This window comes from Hyla sarda, chromosome 7 (genome assembly GCF_029499605.1).
Source record: "Hyla sarda isolate aHylSar1 chromosome 7, aHylSar1.hap1, whole genome shotgun sequence".
NCBI lineage: Eukaryota > Metazoa > Chordata > Amphibia > Anura > Hylidae > Hyla > Hyla sarda.
Window position 1 is genome coordinate 107793965 of NC_079195.1, and position 19737 is coordinate 107813701.

At 44.2% G+C, this 19737-nt stretch overlaps 1 protein-coding gene across 1 annotated transcript in view; it reads left to right on the top strand.

Annotated features, from left to right (window-relative positions):
* The first annotated feature begins 2451 nt into the window (after nucleotides 1-2451).
* TM9SF3 (transmembrane 9 superfamily member 3) overlaps nucleotides 2452-19737 on the top strand; it is a 46771-nt gene continuing 29485 nt past the window's right edge. The window contains exons 1-2 of the mRNA XM_056530353.1: nucleotides 2452-2723; nucleotides 15993-16188. Of these exons, the coding sequence (XP_056386328.1) occupies nucleotides 2652-2723; nucleotides 15993-16188 (268 nt within the window). The 5' untranslated portion in view covers nucleotides 2452-2651. The remainder of the gene's footprint in view (nucleotides 2724-15992; nucleotides 16189-19737) is intronic.

Below are 19737 nucleotides of genomic sequence, written 5' to 3' on the forward strand. Positions count from 1 at the left end.
TACAACCAAAATACTACCAAAGCATCATGGGAGATGTAGTCCAAAACATCTGCAGTGCCAAAGGTTGCCTATGCCTGACCTAAAGGGTTAATAAACTTTCTGAATGTCATTTTGAATACCTTGAGGGGGTTTAGTTTCTATAATGGGGTCATTTATGGAGTATTTCTCACAGAATAAATCAGAACGACAGCTCACCTCCTCCTCCCTGCACCTGTGCGCAGGCCTGATCAGCAGCGTCCCTGACCAGATGTATGCACAGAGTAAAGAAAACGGTCCAGCACAGGTTTGCAGGTAAAAAACAGCTTCTTCTTTTATTGGGTCAGTTCCGACAAGACAAATAAGCCGACGCGTTTCGGACCTACACTCGGTCCTTAGTCATGGCATACATATTCAGTAAAAAGGAGATACATATATATAAAATGTTATGGTCACATGACCATTCATCAATTAGATGTAGGACAAACTGGAAAACATGGCATGGATCTCAGAAAGCATCTGTGTAATGCAGAAAACATGGACAAAAAACGGCAAACAAGGAAATCATAATTGCAAGAGATAGATACAATAAAACCAAAATCCTATAGTGGAGACCAAAGGTAATAATATTAATAGTAATAAACATCACTACTAGAGTTCATACTCTCCTATTACACATGCTGTCCTGATCTACACGGGCTTATGGCTCAAATATAGAAAAAATTATGAAACATTGTTCTGGTTTTCAAAGCCAAATATTTCAGCCCGTACGGGGACATGTTTTATTGTATCTATCTCTTGCAATTATGATTTCCTTGTTTGCCGTTTTTTGTCCATGTTTTCTGCATTACACAGATGCTTTCTGAGATCCATGCCATGTTTTCCAGTTTGTCCTACATCTAATTGATGAATGGTCATGTGACCATACCATTTTATATATATGTATCTCCTTTTTACTGAATATGTAAGCCATGACTAAGGACCGAGTGTAGGTCCGAAACGCGTCGGCTTATTTGTCTTGTCGGAACTGACCCAATAAAAGAAGAAGCTGTTTTTTACCTGCAAACCTGTGCTGGACCGTTTTCTTTACTCTGTGCATTTCTCACAGAAAGGCCCCTCAAATCCACTTCAAATTTCACTGGTCCCTGAAAAATTCAGATTTTGAAATTTTTGTGAAAATTTTTAAAAATGCTGCTTTAATTTGAAGCCCTCTAATGTCTTCAAAAAGTAAAAACATGTCAACTTTCTGATGCCATCATAAAGTAGACATATTGTACTTGTTAATCAATATATAATTTATTTGGAATGTCCATTTTCCTTACAAGCAGAGAGTGGGTTTACCACTATGTTAAACTAGAATATGTCATGAAAAAACATTCTCGGAATCAGAATAAAAGGTAAAAGCATCTCAGAGTTATTCATGCATAAAGTGACAGTGGTCAGAATTGCAAAAAATGGGCTAAGTCCATAAATGGGAACTGTCAGATACAAAAACTTTTGATATGTTGTAAAGCATGAAAAACCAATAGGTTTTGCAATTGATTTCATTAGAATATGTTCAGTATTTCATTCTGAAAAAGCCAGTCAAACAACTGCCTCCCCCTGCCTGCTTGGACACATACTAGTCCTGCTGTGTCCATGCGTCATCACCTATGTCATGGACACACTTCCTTGATTGACAGCTGTGAGCGCAGGGCTTATAGCTAGAGGAAAATTCCTCTTACTGTCAGCTTGTGTCCCGCTACTGTCAGTGAGGACAAGCTGGGAGTTGTAGTTTTGCTAATGCTAGGGGAGATGTGAGCAGACCGCATTCTGAGGGAGGGGGCGGAGACCTGCTCAGTGAGGCCACGCCCTATCCCTTTGAGAGGAATTCAGACTAGTGAGCTAAATTAAAAGTGTAATAAAAAAATAAATAAAGGCGCTAGACATAAAAATTAGATGTACATGGTCAGGTTTAGGTACTGAGTGATATATTAAAAAAAAAAAAAACATTTTGTTGAATCTGACAGATACGCTTTAAGGTGAAAATAGGCTGAGTCCCTAAGGCTAAGTTTCCACTTGTTTTTTTTTTTTTCTGGCAGTTTTTGGGAAACTGCCACTGCAATTTTTAAGCCAAAGTCAGAAGTGGATCCATAAGAGAGGAGAGTATAAGTCCTTCCTATATATGTCCTATTCCTTTTGAATCCACTTACTTCTGGCTTTGGCTCAAAAACTGCAGTGGCAGTTTCCCCAAAACTGCCGGAAAAAAAAACTACTGGAAACAGCCTAATGGGCTAAAGTGAAAATGGGCTGAGTCCTTAAGGGGTTAAAGTTAATTTTAGTTGTCTTTTTATATACATAGAAAAGAATGGTGTCAGAAGTGATATATATATATTTTTTAGCAGTACATGGCGGAGAAGCAGTGACAATGGCCTCAGCCAGGTGAGCACTCTCCTCACAGGTGGCCACGCCCCCTGTCTCACACACACACCGTACACTTCCGGGATGCTGGCAGGAGGTGAGGCACTTCCGGTTGTGAGCTCCGTGGCCGGATGACGTGGCTGAGCGGCCGCTGAGGAGGCGGCGGGTGTCTGTACAGGGGCAGTATCTGTAGCGGCGGAAGGAGAAGGCGGAAGGCTTTACCGAGGGAACCTCCGAGACATTGACCGCTGCGTGTCCCCAGCCGCCAGGACAAGATGAGATCGCTGAGGCTGCTGGTGCTCTGCTTGTCGGCGCTGTACGCCCGGGCGGATGAACACGAGCACACGGTGAGCGCCTCCGGTTCCTGGGTGTAAGATGGTGGGAGGGGTGGGGCCTGCAGTGCGTTGCGTTGCCCGGCGCTATGCGGGGGGACAGCCCCGGCTTCTTCCTTGAGGAGGCCTCAGCCCGTCTTGCTACAGCCGGGCCTGTGCGGCGTAATCACATAGTGCGGCTCTGCTGACGGAAACTGCGCCCAGCCTACCTGCTGTATCCACTACCCGCAATCTATTGTTACCTGGTGTCAGCCAGTGCTGGCCTGGTGTTCAATGTAATGACTGTCCAGCACAATGTCTGCCCCCACGATTTACCTAATGTGTCCATAGCTGCTATTGTAATGTGTCCTGTCTATGGGCTCTGCTGGGTGGTGTAGTGCTCCGGATCAGTATGTGATCTGGTTACTAAAAACATCCTGAGGTGGATCAACTGATCCATTATGGAAGATACATGTAAAGGCAATGTTGATGTAACAGGATCACATTGGTTGTCACTTGCAGGAGTTGATCACTGTGTCTACCTGGCCTTCATCCTGTAGAGCAGTGGACCCTAACCTGTGGCTCTGCAACTGTTGCAAAACTATAGTTTGCCTATCCGGCTATGCTGGGAGTTGTAGTCTTGCAATACCTGTAGGGCCATGGGTCAGAGAACACTACTGTATCTGTAGATCATGAGAATAGTGTTAGTAGTAATGTCATTTCTTATGTACAGTCAAATCTGCATAGCAGGAAAACTATACAGGGCTATTGTGCGGCAGGTGGGATACTCATTAATGAAGGACCCCCATATAGTGCAGGGGGGGGGGGTATACACTATACTAGATCAGGGCTGAAGCTAGGTTGTGTAAGATTAGAATCCTAGATCACAAATGACTTTTAGAAGCTTAATGGCTCATGTGGAATTTAGTACTGAAGTTTGACCATGGAGATGAGAACTACTAACATAATGCTGGTGTATTTTTGCCCCTGTATTATGGATGGGTGTACTGGCCCAAACCAGTGTCTAAAGACATAAATTGACTGCTTTATGGTTCTTGAGATCAGTTTGATGGCATGTGTGCGTTTTTAGATGACGGTCAGTATATCCGTATGTTTTGTCTTGTTTAAAATGCGTTGGAATTTTTATATGTAAAAGTAGTAAAGGAATCTGGGGCTAGATTTTGCTAAACCTGTTCTAAGGAAAAGTGGAGCAGTTGCCCCTAGCAACCAACCATATTGCTTCTTGCCATCAGAAAAATAAAAGAAGCAATTTGGTTGCTTTAGGCAACTGGTTAACTTTTCCTCTGCAAACAGATAAAAACAGATAAATCTCCTTATCTGTTTTTGCTGGGTCCAGTCCTTTTTCCTTTTCCCCAATGCAGTTGTTGCTTTGGGTTGTTGGATCCACAGTTGGGCTTGGATTTGTCTATAATTTGAGCACAAAAAAAATACATCTCTATTCTGCTGGTGTGAATCGGCTTACCAGCTATCTGCACTATAAACTTTTTAACAGTTCTGTTCTACGGTGATAAGGGTCTGCCATACACCTTTGTTGCTAGACTGCTTCAGTGCTGTGCCCATTTCATTGCCAGGTACAGCCGTGAATCGCAAAGTTTCCACTAAAACCAAAAAAAACAAAAAAACACCCAAATCAATGTGTTTGCCAATAACCAAAAAACATCATCACAATGTTGGTACCAATAGGCCCAACATAATGTGAATGATACATATATGGAAATGATCAATCTAAGGCTGGGTTCACCTCATGTTTTCTCCCATACGGGAGCACATACGGCAGGGGGGAGCTTAAACCTCGCGCTCCCGTATGCCTTTCTATGCGCTTCCGTATGTAATTCATTTCAATGAGCTGGCCGGAGTGAAACGTTCGGTCGGCTCATTTTTGCCCAGTATGCGCTTTTTCCCCCGACCTAAAACTGTGGTCAACCACTGTTTTAGGTCTGGTTACATACAGCGCAAAAATGAGCCGACCGAACGTTTCACTCCGGCCAGCTCATTGAAATGAATTACATACGGAAGCGCATAGAAAGGCATACAGGAGCGCAAGGTTTAAGCTCCCCCTGGCCGTATGCGCTCCCGTATGGGAGAAAATGTGATGTGAACCCAGCCTAAAACAGCAACTTGTGCATGTTCCAATTGCTCCAACCAATCTGGAGACTTACCAAGTCAATAGGTACAAGGTAGGTAGCTAGAGGGTAAGGATGGGGTACAGCCGTGCCGTCTTTACTGCAGGGTTTCCCAACCAGGGTGCCTCCAGCTGTTGCAAAACTGCAACCCCCAGCATGCCCGGACAGCCTTTGGCTATCCGGGCATGCTGGGAGTTGTAGTTTTGCAACAGCTGGAGGCACTCTGGTTGGGAAACCCTGCTTTACTGTCTTGGTGCAACACATTTGGGGGAACACTTTCCTAAGGATAAGCCATCAATGTAAAAGTCCCTTTAATTATTATTAACTTACATAGCTTGGTTGGTCATGTATAAGAAGGCCGGTAGCCAGCACACCTCTGTATCTATGTGTTTTTAGGATACAAAGAAAGAGAACGGTGCGCACCTCGTGCAGGTAAACCAAGGTATAATAGTGTATAAAAATAGATATGTGGGCCAGCAGGATGGTCCCTTACCTTGGGGTGTTATGCTTAGAGCATAGCACCTACAGTAGCTTTGGGATTTAGAGAAGGGTCGCAGCATCCAGGTTCCTCTGGGCTCTGAGTAGCGGAGTCCAGTACATCAATGGAAGGGCAGAGCGGATAATCCGATCACGGAAAAGTTTGAACATCTGAAGGAGCGCAGACCTCTAGTAGTTGAGTAAAAGGTTCTTTATTGTAAATTGCAACGCAACATAAAGACAGTGTTTCCAGCCCGTACCGGGCTCTTCTTCAGGCAGTAATGGCTGGAAACTCTGTCTTTATGTTGCGTTGCAATTTACAATCAAGAACCTTTTACTCAACTACTAGAGGTCTGCGCTCCTTCAGATGTTCAAACTTTTCCGTGATCGGATTGACCGCTCTGCCCTTCCATATGTGTTTTTAGTGATCTATTCAGCTTGACCAACTTTTCCAGAGTGAATCGGTGGTCTGTAACCTAGGCAATAAGCTGTCAACAAGGGGAAGAAATGAGCAGGAATATTAGTAGACACATTTTCTAAATGAATGTATTTTCAGAAGCGTATAGCCTGATGTGCTCTTCAAGTTTAGCTATTGTAGATAAGATCGGTATACCCCTTCACCTCCCTCATAGAACCCTCAGTAGGAGTTATATAACCCGCCAACAATGGGACGCTCTGAAAAATAATGTATACATTATCTAAGCATATCCTACAAGTCATAGAACCCGTTTTATGATCTGTTCAGTGGTGACACCTCCTCATCAACCTGTGTCCATGTTCCTGCCTCTCTTTACACACCTGAGCTGCTGGGTGGACACTTCCTGGAGTGCTGCAAGGATCTGCCACATGCACAAGTCTCGGTCATTACTAGTTTGTTGGCAAGATTGTAGGAAGCTTATATAGATCTCCAGGAACCTGTCCTTTCATTTGATGAAATTGGTAGCATTTCTTGTTAGGATATTGATCTGTATGTTTAAGGTTTTACCTATTTGTAACTGATGTGTATTGGTATGGCTTAGATGACTTTGCCACTTTCTAAGTTGTAGACAGTATACGTTTTGGCTGATATGTGCACACAGTTCTTTGCTAGAATCATTTTTACAATAAAAAAATGATGGTTTCTGTAAACAGTAATGGGAACTGTTGGGGTATGCTCACATACAGAGGATCTGCTGCATGTATTTCTGAGACTGTCCAAATTTTTGGTGTGTATTTGCACTGAAAACGTGACAATTTTGCCATGTACAAACTGGACCGCATAGGTCATAAATGTAATACATAGTTGTCCTGCAAAAATGAGTCACATATCTGCTGTGGTGACTTCGTATAGCATTAAAGGAGTACTCTGCTGGAATGTTTTCTCATTCCATTATGCCCGGGCTGCAGAAAGTAAAGTAACAAACTTTAACTCTCCTTCCGCCGCTCCCCCCGATGCGGCAATATTGCTTTTCTGTGTTCTGGGCCCTGTCTTCTTCCGCATTTTGGAGCCCGACGTGTCATACTGAGATTAGCTTATCGCCGGTCGCAGCCATTTCCAGCCCGGCTGAGCGCAGTGTCATGTAATGGGCCCTGGCAGCAGGGAGAAAGTTGCACCCATGCTTCTTACAATGGCACTGCTCAGTGCATCACCAGCTGAGGCAGAACACTTCAAACCCATGGGTCCTGATTGCTATCAGCAGCCATGACCTAGGGTTTACGCCGGGCGCCGCCGCCGATCTGACCGATGCCCATATATTAAAACCCTTTAGACGCCACGATCAAAGTTGATTGCAGCGTCTAAAGTGAAACTATCCCAGTAGCTCAGCGGAGCTGTTTGGGACTATCGCGACAGAATCGCGATGTCCAGATCAGCTTACTGGATGATGGGAGGGTCCTCAGCTGCCTCCTCTAATAAAATGGAGGCCTTTTTAAATAAAATAATCTGTCATGTGGTACCGCCGCATGCGTAAATGCCCCAAATATAAGGTTAGCTAAACCGCATGGTCGATGGCGTACACGTAAAAAAAAAAAAGCCCAATCAGAACAAAAATGGTACTGATAAAAACTACAGACCACGGCGCAAAAATGAGCCCTCCTATAGCCCTGTGTGCGGAAAAATAAGTTTTATATCCTTGTAACTGTATGAACCTACAGAATAAAGATAAGGTGCAATTTTTACCAAAAAGTGCACTGCGTAGAAACGGAAGCCCTAAAAAGTAAATCATTTCACCCATAAAATGTTTGTTTTGCCGCAGACTGTTATAAAATCATGTCATTACAAAGTACTATTGGTTACACAAAAATAAGCCCTTATATGGGTCTGTAGTGGCAAAATTTAACGTGTTAGAATTTTTAGGAGAGCAGTAAAAAATAAAAGTGCGAAAACAAGTTTTGAGTCCTCAAGGGGTTAAGTTAACTAAGTTTTTGCTAATATTTTCATTTAACAAATTGGCTTAATTCTCCTGATATTCCTGCTCCTTTCCTCCCCTTGTTGACAGCTCGTTGCCTAGGTTACAGACCACCACACTCCTAGAATAGTTGGTTGTGCTGATATTACGGTAGTTAGGCCGGCTTTACACTACGGAATGTACACAGCGCACTGAATCAGTCGGCTCTAGGACCACGCAGACATTGCCGTGCCCATAGATTGCAATGTCTGTGGATTGGAGATCACAGACCACCAGAACGTTGATTCAATGTTTTGGTAGAAAGTCTGCCTCAAACTCTGCAGTGTGCACTGTGCGGCAGAATACCATTGCCACCAATGGGACTCTGCTGCACCAGAATTTCTGAGCGGAATTTCAAAACGGAATTCAATTGGAAATATGTAGTGTGAAGCTGGCCTTAGATCTGGCTATCCTCCAGCCAGATCACCTGATGGTCCCCTTAGGATAGATTCACATATAACTAATCTGCTGTAGTTTGCCCACAGTGGACTTTGATACCACTGACTTAAATAATTCAGTGGAAAATCCGCAATCATGTAAAATTTGTGGGTTTGAAGTCAGTAGTATGAAAATCCGCTCTAGGCAATGTGCAGTGAGTTAGTTATGTGTGAACATACACGTAAACTGGATTAACAGGTAAATCTTGTTGACTTAAATGGTAAAAGGGAGAGAGAAAAAAACCAGATGGAATGTGTTAATGGGAAAGTCAGAAGACCTCAGTATTGTTGGTATGGCCAGAATATATTTTCTTTATGACCAAGCGCCTGCTGTAATGAAAATCTCTGAAACATTTCTTAGGCCTTGTTCACATCTCTGTAATGCTCCATCATAAGGCTGCTTTCACACTATCAAAATACCTCAGTTATAAACGCCTGTTATAAAAACCCTGGAAATTGGCCATTAGAAAATTCCATTATGGTCTATGGGATTTTTTTAATAGCCGTTTTAACCCGTTATCGCCTGATGCATGCACTATTTCTCCCGTTACTATCGCCCGTCACAAAATAATGGCCGTTATTAATAACGGGTTAAAACAGCTATTAGAAAAATACCAAGGACTATAATGGGATTTTCTAACGGCCAATTTTCAAGATTTTTATGACGGACGTTCATTATGGATGAATTTTTATAGTGTGAAAGGGGCCTAAGAGCAAAACAAAGAAAAAGATACCATGCCAGACAGCAAAGGCAATCTGTAATGGGGTCTGAAAATATGCAGCATGTTGACAGAACCTGACAGACCCCATTATAAGTCAATCCTGTGTACACCCGGTAGCGGCCTCAGCGCAGTGAAGTCCTGTACAGAGCGGAGAGGGAGGGCATGAATATTTATAAGCCGGGTGGTGATGTGGACAAGCAGCGGTGACGTCACAGTGCCAGATGGAGTCTTGTAACCCTGCCCGTGCCAGTTAGATCATTTGCATATCAAGAATAATAAAGATAACGGGCGAACGGCAGGGTCAGATCCGGGCATGGTAGGCATTGTATTGATCTGCGTCCCCCCGCATTACCAGCCAGGACCTGGTTAGTGTGGGGAGAGTTTAGTGACAGTTTTCCTTTTAAGCCACCAAACAAACTGCATCGGCTTGTAATGGGGTCTGTTATGGTGTTTGTTGTCCTGACAGTAAAAATAGAGCTGCTTACATGGCTATTGTATCCTTCAAATCTCATGGGACTGGTGATGAAGGCTCTGAACAGAGTCTCTGACAGCAGTATGAACAGAGCCCAAGGCAGCATTTTTGACCTGACAGGTCCATTTCTGTGAGCACCGGCAGTCTTCCTTCTGTGGAATGAAGTTAGCTTAATAATAAAACATTTCTACACTGAATAGCTTGTTCCAGCTGGAAATAGTTACGTATTTTCCCCCTGTATTTTCTTTTCTCGCATTTACAGTCCGCAGTCAAGCCTCTAAGCTTAGACTGGCATGGTCTAAATCGGTTTGGCTGTCTGGGTATGCTGGAAGTTGTAGTTTTGCATAGGGATCGACCGATATAGTTTTTTTTAGGGCCGATAATCGGTGGAGGTTAGGGCCGATAGCCGATAACTTATACCGATATTCCGATATAAGTTATCGGCTATTTATCCCCCCGCGACACCGCTGCAGATCATTGATTTAAAGCGGGCGCTTTAAATCAATGAACTGCAATGGCTTTTGCGGTGCCATAGACCGCTGCCGCCACCCGCTTCTCTCCCCCTGCCTGTCCGGGGGTCCTCCTGGGTCCTATCAACGCGATCGCCGCACCGCTCTGCGCCCCTTACCACGCCGCGTCGCACCCCCCACCGCACCACCCCGGCCCCATTGCCTCCCCCATCCCCGGTTTTATAATTACCTGGGCCCGGGGTCCACTCTACATATGGCTCCGGTGGCGTCCTCCTGAGCTGTCACTGTGCGCACTGACGGTGACGTCACGTCACTCGTCAATGCACATCGTAACGCAGGACGCAGCAGGAGCCAGAAGTAGCGTGGATCCCGGGAACAGGTAATTATAAAACTGGGGATGGGGCGGGGCATTATCGGCAAGGTAATTGCTGATACCGATAATGCCCAAAATCGTGATTGTCAGCAGATATCGGCCAAACTGATAATCGGTCGATCCCTAGTTTTGCAACAGCTGGAGTCACACTTTTTGGAAAACACTGGTCTGAATTGTGAAAAACCATAGTGGAATTAGTGCTATAGAGATATGTTGTACAGGGGCACATTCGTCATTTCAGAGTATAGATGTTTGCTTTCCCTGTGTCATTAATCAGGATTTATTGTTAAGGTGGTTGGGGAGCAAACTGCACGCTGCTTATAATAAAGGCTTGTCTTGGCATTTTAGCAATACAAAGATAAGAAAAATATTTGTACAAGGAGGGCATCTTTGGTTACCATATTTTTTTCAGACTCTAAGATGCACCTCACTGTAGGGCGCGCCCAGGTTAAGGCAACAGGAGTTAGAAAAAAAAGTCCTACAACCCAAAACTTATTTTGCGTAAGGAACTTTGATGGTCTTAGGGTAGACATTGAGGCCCATATAAAAACTGTCAAAACAGGCAACACTCTTGTACAAGTGATAATCTGTGTCCATAATGAGATTCCCCATAAGGCTTGGTTCACGGCTGAAAATGGGTGGAATGTTTGCCCAGAAAACAGGCGGACAGCATACGCTGCTGCACAGCTGGTCTCAATACATTTGCTGCAATGTAGTTTAAATAGAACATGTGAGGTCACTAAACAGGATACAGGGCACATGGCCTGTGTGCCCAGACCTAATGATGTATCTGCTGTGGCTGGATAGGTGGTTTGCTTAAAGGGAAGTCATCAAAGACCTATTTTGTAGAGTAAATATCACAAAAAAAAAATCTTAAAAAATGTAACGGAAAAACATGATTTAATTTTCCATTTTGCTATGTTATTAAAAATAAAAAAAAGGAAATCTTGCAGTTTTCAGTTTGGCCGTTAGGACTTATAAGCTGCAAATTCCTGATCTGTACAGATCACTTTCCAGCAATGTCCTACTTGTAATGTCATACTAGCAATGTCATACTACAGACAGGATGACATTGAAAGGGGACACCAGTAGATAAGACATGTATTCACAATAGGTGATATTCACTGCTCAGCCTCCCCCTTTCTGTAAAATTACATGTTAAAAGGTCACAGAGCTTGCCCAGTAATATTTCCCATTCATGCCAACGGGACAAACCCTGTGTATTGTTGCCTATCTTCATGAGGCTAAAAAAATAAATAAATCTAGGCTATACATTCCCTTTAACCCCTTAAGAACGCAGGACTGGTGCAGTGGTACTTAACGCACCAGGACGTACATTTACGTCCTGTACATAACCGCGGGCATCGGAGCGATGCCCATGTCATGCGCGGCTAATCCCGGCTGCTGATCGCTGCCAGGGACCCGCCGGCAATGGCCGACGCCCGCGATCTCGCGGGCGTCCGCCATTAACCCCTCAGATGCCGGGATCAATACAGATCCCGGCATCTGCGGCAGTACGCGATTTCATTGAATGATCTGATGGCCCGCAGCTTCTGCGGAGATCCCATCATTCAGAACGCCGCACGTAGGTCCCCTCACCTGCCTCTGTCCAGCTCCCGGCGTCTTCTGCTCTGGTCTGAGATCGAGCAGACCAGAGCAGAAGATGACCGATAACACTGATCTGTTCTATGTCCTATACATAGAACAGATCAGTATTAGCAATCATGGTATTGCTATGAGAAGTCCCCCTATGGGGACTATTCAAGTGTAAAAAAAATTTTTACATTTAAAGTAAAAAAAAAAGTTAAAAAGCCCCTCCCCTCCTATTTTACCCCCAAACATTTCTCCTCCTCTGTTTTGGTGATCAGCATGATTCCCAGAGGTTGGATGCCCACTGCAGCCCTCCCTGACAGCGTACAGTAAAATACAAGGACACTTGCGCAAGATTAATTTGTTTGCTAAAAAGTGCATCCTTGGCTTTATTCACCCTACTATTGGAAGCTCTTGAGCTATATTTATTATCCTTGCATTCATCCACATATATGTCTACAATGGGCAGACACATGAAACCTAAAACAAACATAAAAAGTAGTTTCCACTTAGGACATGACATCCGCTGGCATCGCATTATAAGTTTCAAACCTCTTACACCTAATTTGTTTTTTGGCATTAGTTTGTTTTGTAGGAATATTCAGGTATAACTGTGCAAACAAAGTTTTGCTATGGTTCTTTGCTATGGAACTGTCATGGCTTTGAAAACAGTGCAATGAGTTACTTCATGCTATTTGTTCTATTTGCAGTAGGGCTGCACAATATATCGCCATAGAATCACGTTTTTTGCAAATTGCGCTATAGCCCCCCAGGGCAATTTGCAATTAGCTGTGGAGGCGACCCGACACCATATCGCGCGCACACACACACACACACACACACACGCAGGGGCTGGCCCCCCCCCCGTAGGTCTGCCACAGATCCCCATTCTCCTCCATACAGTCTGGCCTAACAGCATTTGGCTGTCTGGGCATGCTGGGGGTTGTAGTTTTGCAACAGCTGGAGGCACCCTGTTTTGAAAACACTGTCCTAAGTAATAAGGGCACAGTGGAAACATAAGAAACCCTGATGCTCACGTAGCCCCAGTCCCCGTAGGTCTGCCGCAGATCCTGTTTTCTGTGTGATCTCAGGATCTTCTCTGTGCTCCCAGGTAACTGGTGTCAGGACCTTTCCCGCTCAGCTAAATGTTTGTTGCAGCGGTGTCACGTGTCAGGCCAGTGATTGGCTGAGCAGGAAGGTCCTGTAAGTCCATTAAGACACCAGACTGTATGGAGGAGAACGGGATCTGTGGCAGACCTACGGGAGGACCATGGCTAGGGAAGCATCAGATTTTTAGTTTTCCTCACCAATTGGCGCAACATTATTGGGGGATATGTGACATGGGGGAAGAGAACATGGGGGAAAAAAGGGGCATGGTAATGAAATGGCGGAGATGTGAAATTGGGGGATAAAAAATAAATGGGGGAGATTGGACAATGAAATTGGGAGATTTCACCATTTGTTATAGCACAATACCATATCAAATCACAATACAGTGGTCCCTCAACATATGATATTAATTGGTTCCAGGAGAACCATCATATGTCGAGTACATATGTCTATGTAAAAATGGTAATTTTTTTTTATCATGGAATCTATCATAATGAAGAAAAGTTAAAGTTAAAAAACGTGATTTCTACAGGTCCTTAAAAATTTTTTTTCAAGACTGCTCATTGCTTGTTTTAAACTGATTTTTAAGTATGCCATGTAATAGCGCTGACAGATTTTTATTTTTTTATAAATGTATGGTCAGACAGGGCCAGATACGCAATAATATCTAAAGCAGAAAATATGCACCGAAAAATATGTATTTTAAATCACTAGTTGCTGTAAAGCTTTTCCACAGTAAAATCCACAGCCTCAGGTTAGAAACATAGAATACATCAGCAGATCAGAACCATTTGGCCCATTTAGTCTTCCCGATATGCTGAATACCATGAATAGTCCCATCTTATAGAAAGGTTAGGTATATAGGGATTTTGCAGATTTTGATTTCCCTGTTGAAGGCAGTGGGGAAATCCATTGCTAACTCTACAGCATTTTAGGCTAGGTTAACAAATGGAGGCTCTGTTTGGAGATGGGCCAGTGCACATGAATGGAGCCTGACAAATCTTATTGCCATTACTGGAACACAACTGACAAAAAACACTATGTAGCTTATTTTGTATTGCGTTTTTTTTTTTTTTTTTTTTGTTATTTGAACAGGGCCTCTGAGGCCGGTGTGAGCCTGGCCTTAACAATCTCAATAAACATGCTCCAGATTCAAGATGTACACCACAGATTAGTTTACCCACGTACTGTACTGCTTCTACTGTAATGAGGATGATTCTCCAGAATTGTAGGATTTTGCATATGAAAATTGGGCTGGTTGCCAGTCTTTATTGATGCATGAAGTAAAGTTCTTAGAACAAGTCACTTCCTCCTTGTTGTATAGTGATGACGTGGGGGATTTGATACCTTTTTAGTAAAGGTGACAATAGCCAAGATATTTGCTTACTTTTAAGTTTCTTTCTATTGGCATATTAAATTACTGCTGCTCTGTTAAAAACATCTTATATAAATTGTCCCTGTAAATATAGGCTGTAGCACTAGACTCAAACCCAAATGAAGTGCTCTAAAAGCAAAACTCATCAGTGTCACCGCACTAACCTGTTACTACAAGCAGGTTGTGCGGGTGACACTCATGATAAACATACTTACCTCTCTGCGATCCCGTGGTCCTCTTCTCCCTGTATCTTCCTCCCTTCGATGGCAGTGGGGGTCCAGCCGAAAATCAGCAGCATTGACGTCAGAAAGCTCTGTCGGTGCCCCAAGCCTGCCTGCCAAACTGAAGGAATGGAGGAAGATACTGAGACAACCCGACGTTCTGAACATGGTCATCCCACGCCCCCTCAATTCATGTCTGTGTTATGGTCTGCAACTTATCTCATGGAAATGCAGAATGCATTAGTACTGCTAAAAACCTACTATAGGTTTGTTCACATGTAAATAGTTTGCTGTGGATTTTCTAGAGTGGAAAATTGCACTGACTGACCTACTGACTTCAGTGTGTCTACAGAAATTTCACTGTTCATCTTCAGCAGCAGATTATGTAGAGATTTGAAGATGTGTTCAGTCATTTAGTTTACATTGAACACTGCAGCATAAACCCTGCAGCTTAAAATCCTGCGCATCAAATATGCTGTATGTAAGAATACACCCTAAGGGTAGGGTCATATACAGTGCATAACAGGGTCATATACAATGCGTCGCCAACAGTCACAGAGTGATGGCAGAGCGAGAGCTCATAGCGGCAGATTTCCCGGCGGCAGTCACGAGTTAACACACAGAGCTACCCATCCGCAGCAGGGAGCTTGCTCTGCAGTTGCTCTGTGACTGCCGGCAGCGCATCCGCAGCGTCAAATACGCTGCGAAGCGCGGTTGTGACCCTACCCTTATGATATATTCACACGTACAGTATCCTGTGCATATTTGCTATGCACCGCTGCATACTGTACCACTGGCAGAGGTAACTAGTGATGACATGCGGCAGTTGTGGTTGGACCTTTTTGTCCCTGGAAAAAGTTGAAAATGGGCCTAAGGCTGGGTTCACACCACGTTATTGCAATACAGTTCCTGTATTAGGTTTTTGAATAAAAAAAAATAAATAAACGGATTCCTCAAAACCTGACTAAACTGTATCAAAACGTGTGTACAAATTTTAATCCGTATATGGTGTGAAAAATGATGTCTGGTTGCATCCGTTTTTTAACAAAAAAAAATATACGTTTTTAACTTTCACAAAATTATGAATAAAGTTTCACTTGTTTGATTGAAATTCCAAGAAAAAAAACAGTGCAAAGTCAAAAACCGTATGGAACCGTACGAACATACTGTTCTGTACGATTCCCATTGACTCTCATGTTAAAAAATAAATAAATAACTTATAAGTTTCAATACGGTTTTTCTGGCAAAACAGACACAACCTGATGCATCTTTTGGCATATGGTTTTCAATGGAGAGTCAATGCTTGCGGTTTTCAATACGCTTCCGTGCGGTTTTCAAATTGAAAACGTATACAGGAACTGTATCGCAAAAACGTGGTGTGAACCCAGCCTAATACTGTTTTGTTTACTCTAGGTAACAGCATGTGGTTAAAAGTAATAATTTCCTATTTGTGTATGGTATTAACTTTTTATCTTTTTTTCCCCACAGTATAATGACAAAGAGGAGGTGGTTTTATGGATGAACACAGTAGGACCATACCACAATAGGCAAGAGACATACAAATATTTCTCACTGCCATTCTGTGTTGGAAAAAAGAAAAGTATTAGTCACTATCACGAAACCTTAGGAGAAGCTCTTCAAGGAGTTGAATTAGAGTTTAGTGGCTTAGATATAACATTTAAAGGTGTGTATTTCAGTGTTTTTTTTTGTTTTTAACCTTACTGACTGTAACCATGCACACACTGGCCCTGATTTTTCAATCAGCCTGAAACCCTTATTGGCTGGTTTTTCCCACAGCAACAAATCACAACTCAACTTTTCACTTTACAAGATCTTAAGATATGAAAGTTGAGCTGTGATTGGTTGCTGTGGGGAAAAAAACGACAATTAGGATTTCAGGCTGATTGATAAATATGGGCCACTGTATTGAGTAAACACAGATGAATCCCCTCAGTGTATTCTATTGGAATCATGGAGTTGCTATGTCAGGTCGGCTATTTCTCCCAATCACCCCATACAAGTAAACGTTGGGTATTGTTTTCAGGGTAAGGCTAGGGTTCACATCACGTTTTCAGCCATATGGGAACGCCCGTATGCTGCCCATATGCCGCCTGTATGTAATTCATTTCAATGGTCGACCACGGTTTAAGGTCCGGTGGGAAAACCGCATAAGGGGCAAAAAATTAGCTGACCGTAGTCAGCGTTTCACTCCGGCCGGCGCTTTGAAATTAATTACCGTATTTATCGGCACTTTTAAAACTTAAATTTAAGGCAAAAAGTCTGCCTGCGTCTTATACGCCGATAAATCTTCTGGTTACTGATTTAAAGTGGCCGCAGCAGCGTCTGCTTGTTAAGTATTAACAGCACGGCCACGGCCACTTTAAATCAGTGACCAGCGGCGTTTCCTCCCTGCACTGTCACTTGTTTTCTCCCGCACGATCCACAGGTACTGGTGTGGTGGATAGTGCGGGAGACGCTGATTAAAATGAGCCCTACCTTGCCCGGATCTGCGCTACCTTTTAATCAGCATCTCCCGCGCTATCCACCAGTACCTGTGGATAGTGCGGGAGAAAACAAGTGAGTTTCACTTTTACTTCATTCCCCCTCCCTCATCATTCTCTCTTTCCTGCTTTTTATAGTTTTATTTTCCTTACCTGTCTGCGCTTTGGCAGGTCAGGTCAGGCGGAGGGTCTTGCGGGCAGTGAAGCAGATGAGTTACGTCCTCTCCCGGCATCACTCACGTCACTTTTCATTTCCTGTAGTCTCCGCCGAAAAGTGACATGCCGCACAGAGAAGCCGGGAGAGGCCGTAACTCATCTGCATCACTGACCCCGCAAGACAGCCGAAGCGCAGACAAGTAAGGAAAGGGGAAGAGTGGTCTTCAACCTGCGGACCTCCAGATGGTGCAAAACTACAACTCACAGCATGCCCGGACAGCAGTTGGCTGTAGTTTTGCAACATCTGGAGGTCCGCAGGTTGAAGACCACTGGATGCCATAGGAGGAACATGATGGGGGGATGATGATGGGGGGGGGGGATTGATGAGACAGGGGGAAATGATGGGGGGATGAGACAGGGGGAAATGATGGGGATGAGACAGGGGGAGAATGATGGGGGGGATGAGACAGGGGGAGAATGATGGGGGGATGAGACAGGGGGAGAATGATGGGGGGATGAGACAGGGGGAGAATGATGGGGGGATGAGACAGGGGGAGAATGATGGGGGGATGAGACAGGGGGAGAATGATGAGACTGGGTGGGGGGATGATGAGACAGGGGGAAATGATGGTGGGGGAGGCACTAAAGGCTTAATGTCTGTATGGCTAGTGGTGGTCTATGACGGGGGGGAAATGATGAGACATGGGGGGTGGCGATGAGAGGGGTAAATGTGGCACAGGGACTGATAAAAGGGAAGGAATGATGTGGCACTGGAGGGGACGGGACCAAACGGAGGTGCAGAAGAAAAGGAAGTTGGGGGGGATGATGTGGCATTTAGTCCAAGTCATTTATTTTACATTTTATCTTTTTTAGGCTGGGTCCACACTACGTTTTGTCCCATACGGGAGCGCATACGGCAGGGGGGAGCTAAAAGCTCGCGCTCCCGTATGTCACCGTATGCGCTCCCGTATGTCATTCACTTCAATGAGCCGACCGGAGTGAAACGTTCGGTCCGGTCGGCTCATTTTTGCGCCGTATGCGCTTTTACAACCGGACCTAAAACCGTGGTTGACCACAGTTTTAGGTCCGGTTGTAAAAGCGCATACGGCGCAAAAATGAGCCGACCGGACCGAACGTTTCACTCCGGTCGGCTCATTGAAGTGAATGGCATACGGGAGCGCATACGGTGACATACGGGAGCGCGAGCTTTTAGCTCCCCCCTGCCGTATGCGCTCCCGTATGGGACAAAACGTAGTGTGGACCCAGCCTTACTTAAATTTCCCTGTTAAAATGGGGGTGCGTGTTATACACCAGTGCGTGTTATACGCCGATAAATACGGTACATACGGGCGGCATACGGCAGGGATACGGGAGCGCCCAGTTTTAGCTCCCCACAGCCGTATGCGGTTCCGTAGGGCTGAAAACGTGATGTGAACCCAGCCTAAGGCTTATCCCTTCATGAACAATAGGTTTCTACAGTAAAAATCGAACACTCTTGACCCTTTTCTCCACTGAAATTGTCAGGGAGAGTCAGAAAACCTCCATACACATAAGTCGACCACTTGTGCCAAAAGTTGGTTGTTAGACTGATTTTAGTCTAAGGTGTATGTGCACCTTCAATCTATTGGATGAGGGTCTGAGAATAAATTTGATTAAACCTTGTAGCTATATAGGCATGATTCCTCCTGGGTATCTTCACCCAAAAGTAATGTTGTAGATTTGGGATACTTTGGGAAGTGGGATTGAGATTGGGAATTTTTACCCAAAAGCAATGTAGTAGGACGAGAAAGATGTTTCATACCATGCTTTCGTGTTCAGGCTCGGTCCTGGTAAAGTGGAGAAAAGCAGCTTTGTAAATCTGGACAAAGTAGTCCCTGGGGCAGTGCGGCATTCAGAAGCATTTACTGCACCCCGAGAACACAGATGCTGCATAATATGACGGGAAGTGGGCATGTCTAGCATTAATACCACTGGGCCTGTGCAAGATTTAGTGAACAAGGGATAAGAAGTTGGCCTTGCTCGCACTGTTAATGTCCCCTAAGAGAGACTGATTATGGACCTCAGTTGTTGTGATTACAGTGCACTGCCCCTGGGGATACTTGACCCTGATGTAAAATTTATTTAGCTGCGTTTCTCCACTTTACCATAATTAATGAAATTGATGGTATGAAAGCATGGTAGGAAATATCATCTTTGGGAGTAAAATGTGTTGGTGTTGGTTACGGGGGTCCAAACTGATGACTGGCTCCATTTTAATGGAACCTGTCACCAAATTAGACCCTATACAATGTGTGGCAACATGTCATATAGGGTAAAATAAGTTTTCTTACCATGTCCAGATGTCCCTCCTCACATCTGCGATGGTACAGAAAATTAGCTTTAAAATTGTCCCACACCGTATGCTAATGGCCCTTAGGCAGTTACCTTATGTTCTATTGACCACTGAGAAATTGGTTCCTTTCATCTGCTTAGGCCAGTGTTTCCCAACCAGGGTGCCTCCAGTTGTTGCAGAATTACAACTCCCAGCATGCCTGGACAGCCTTTGGCTGTCCAGGCATGCTGTGAGTTGTAGTTTT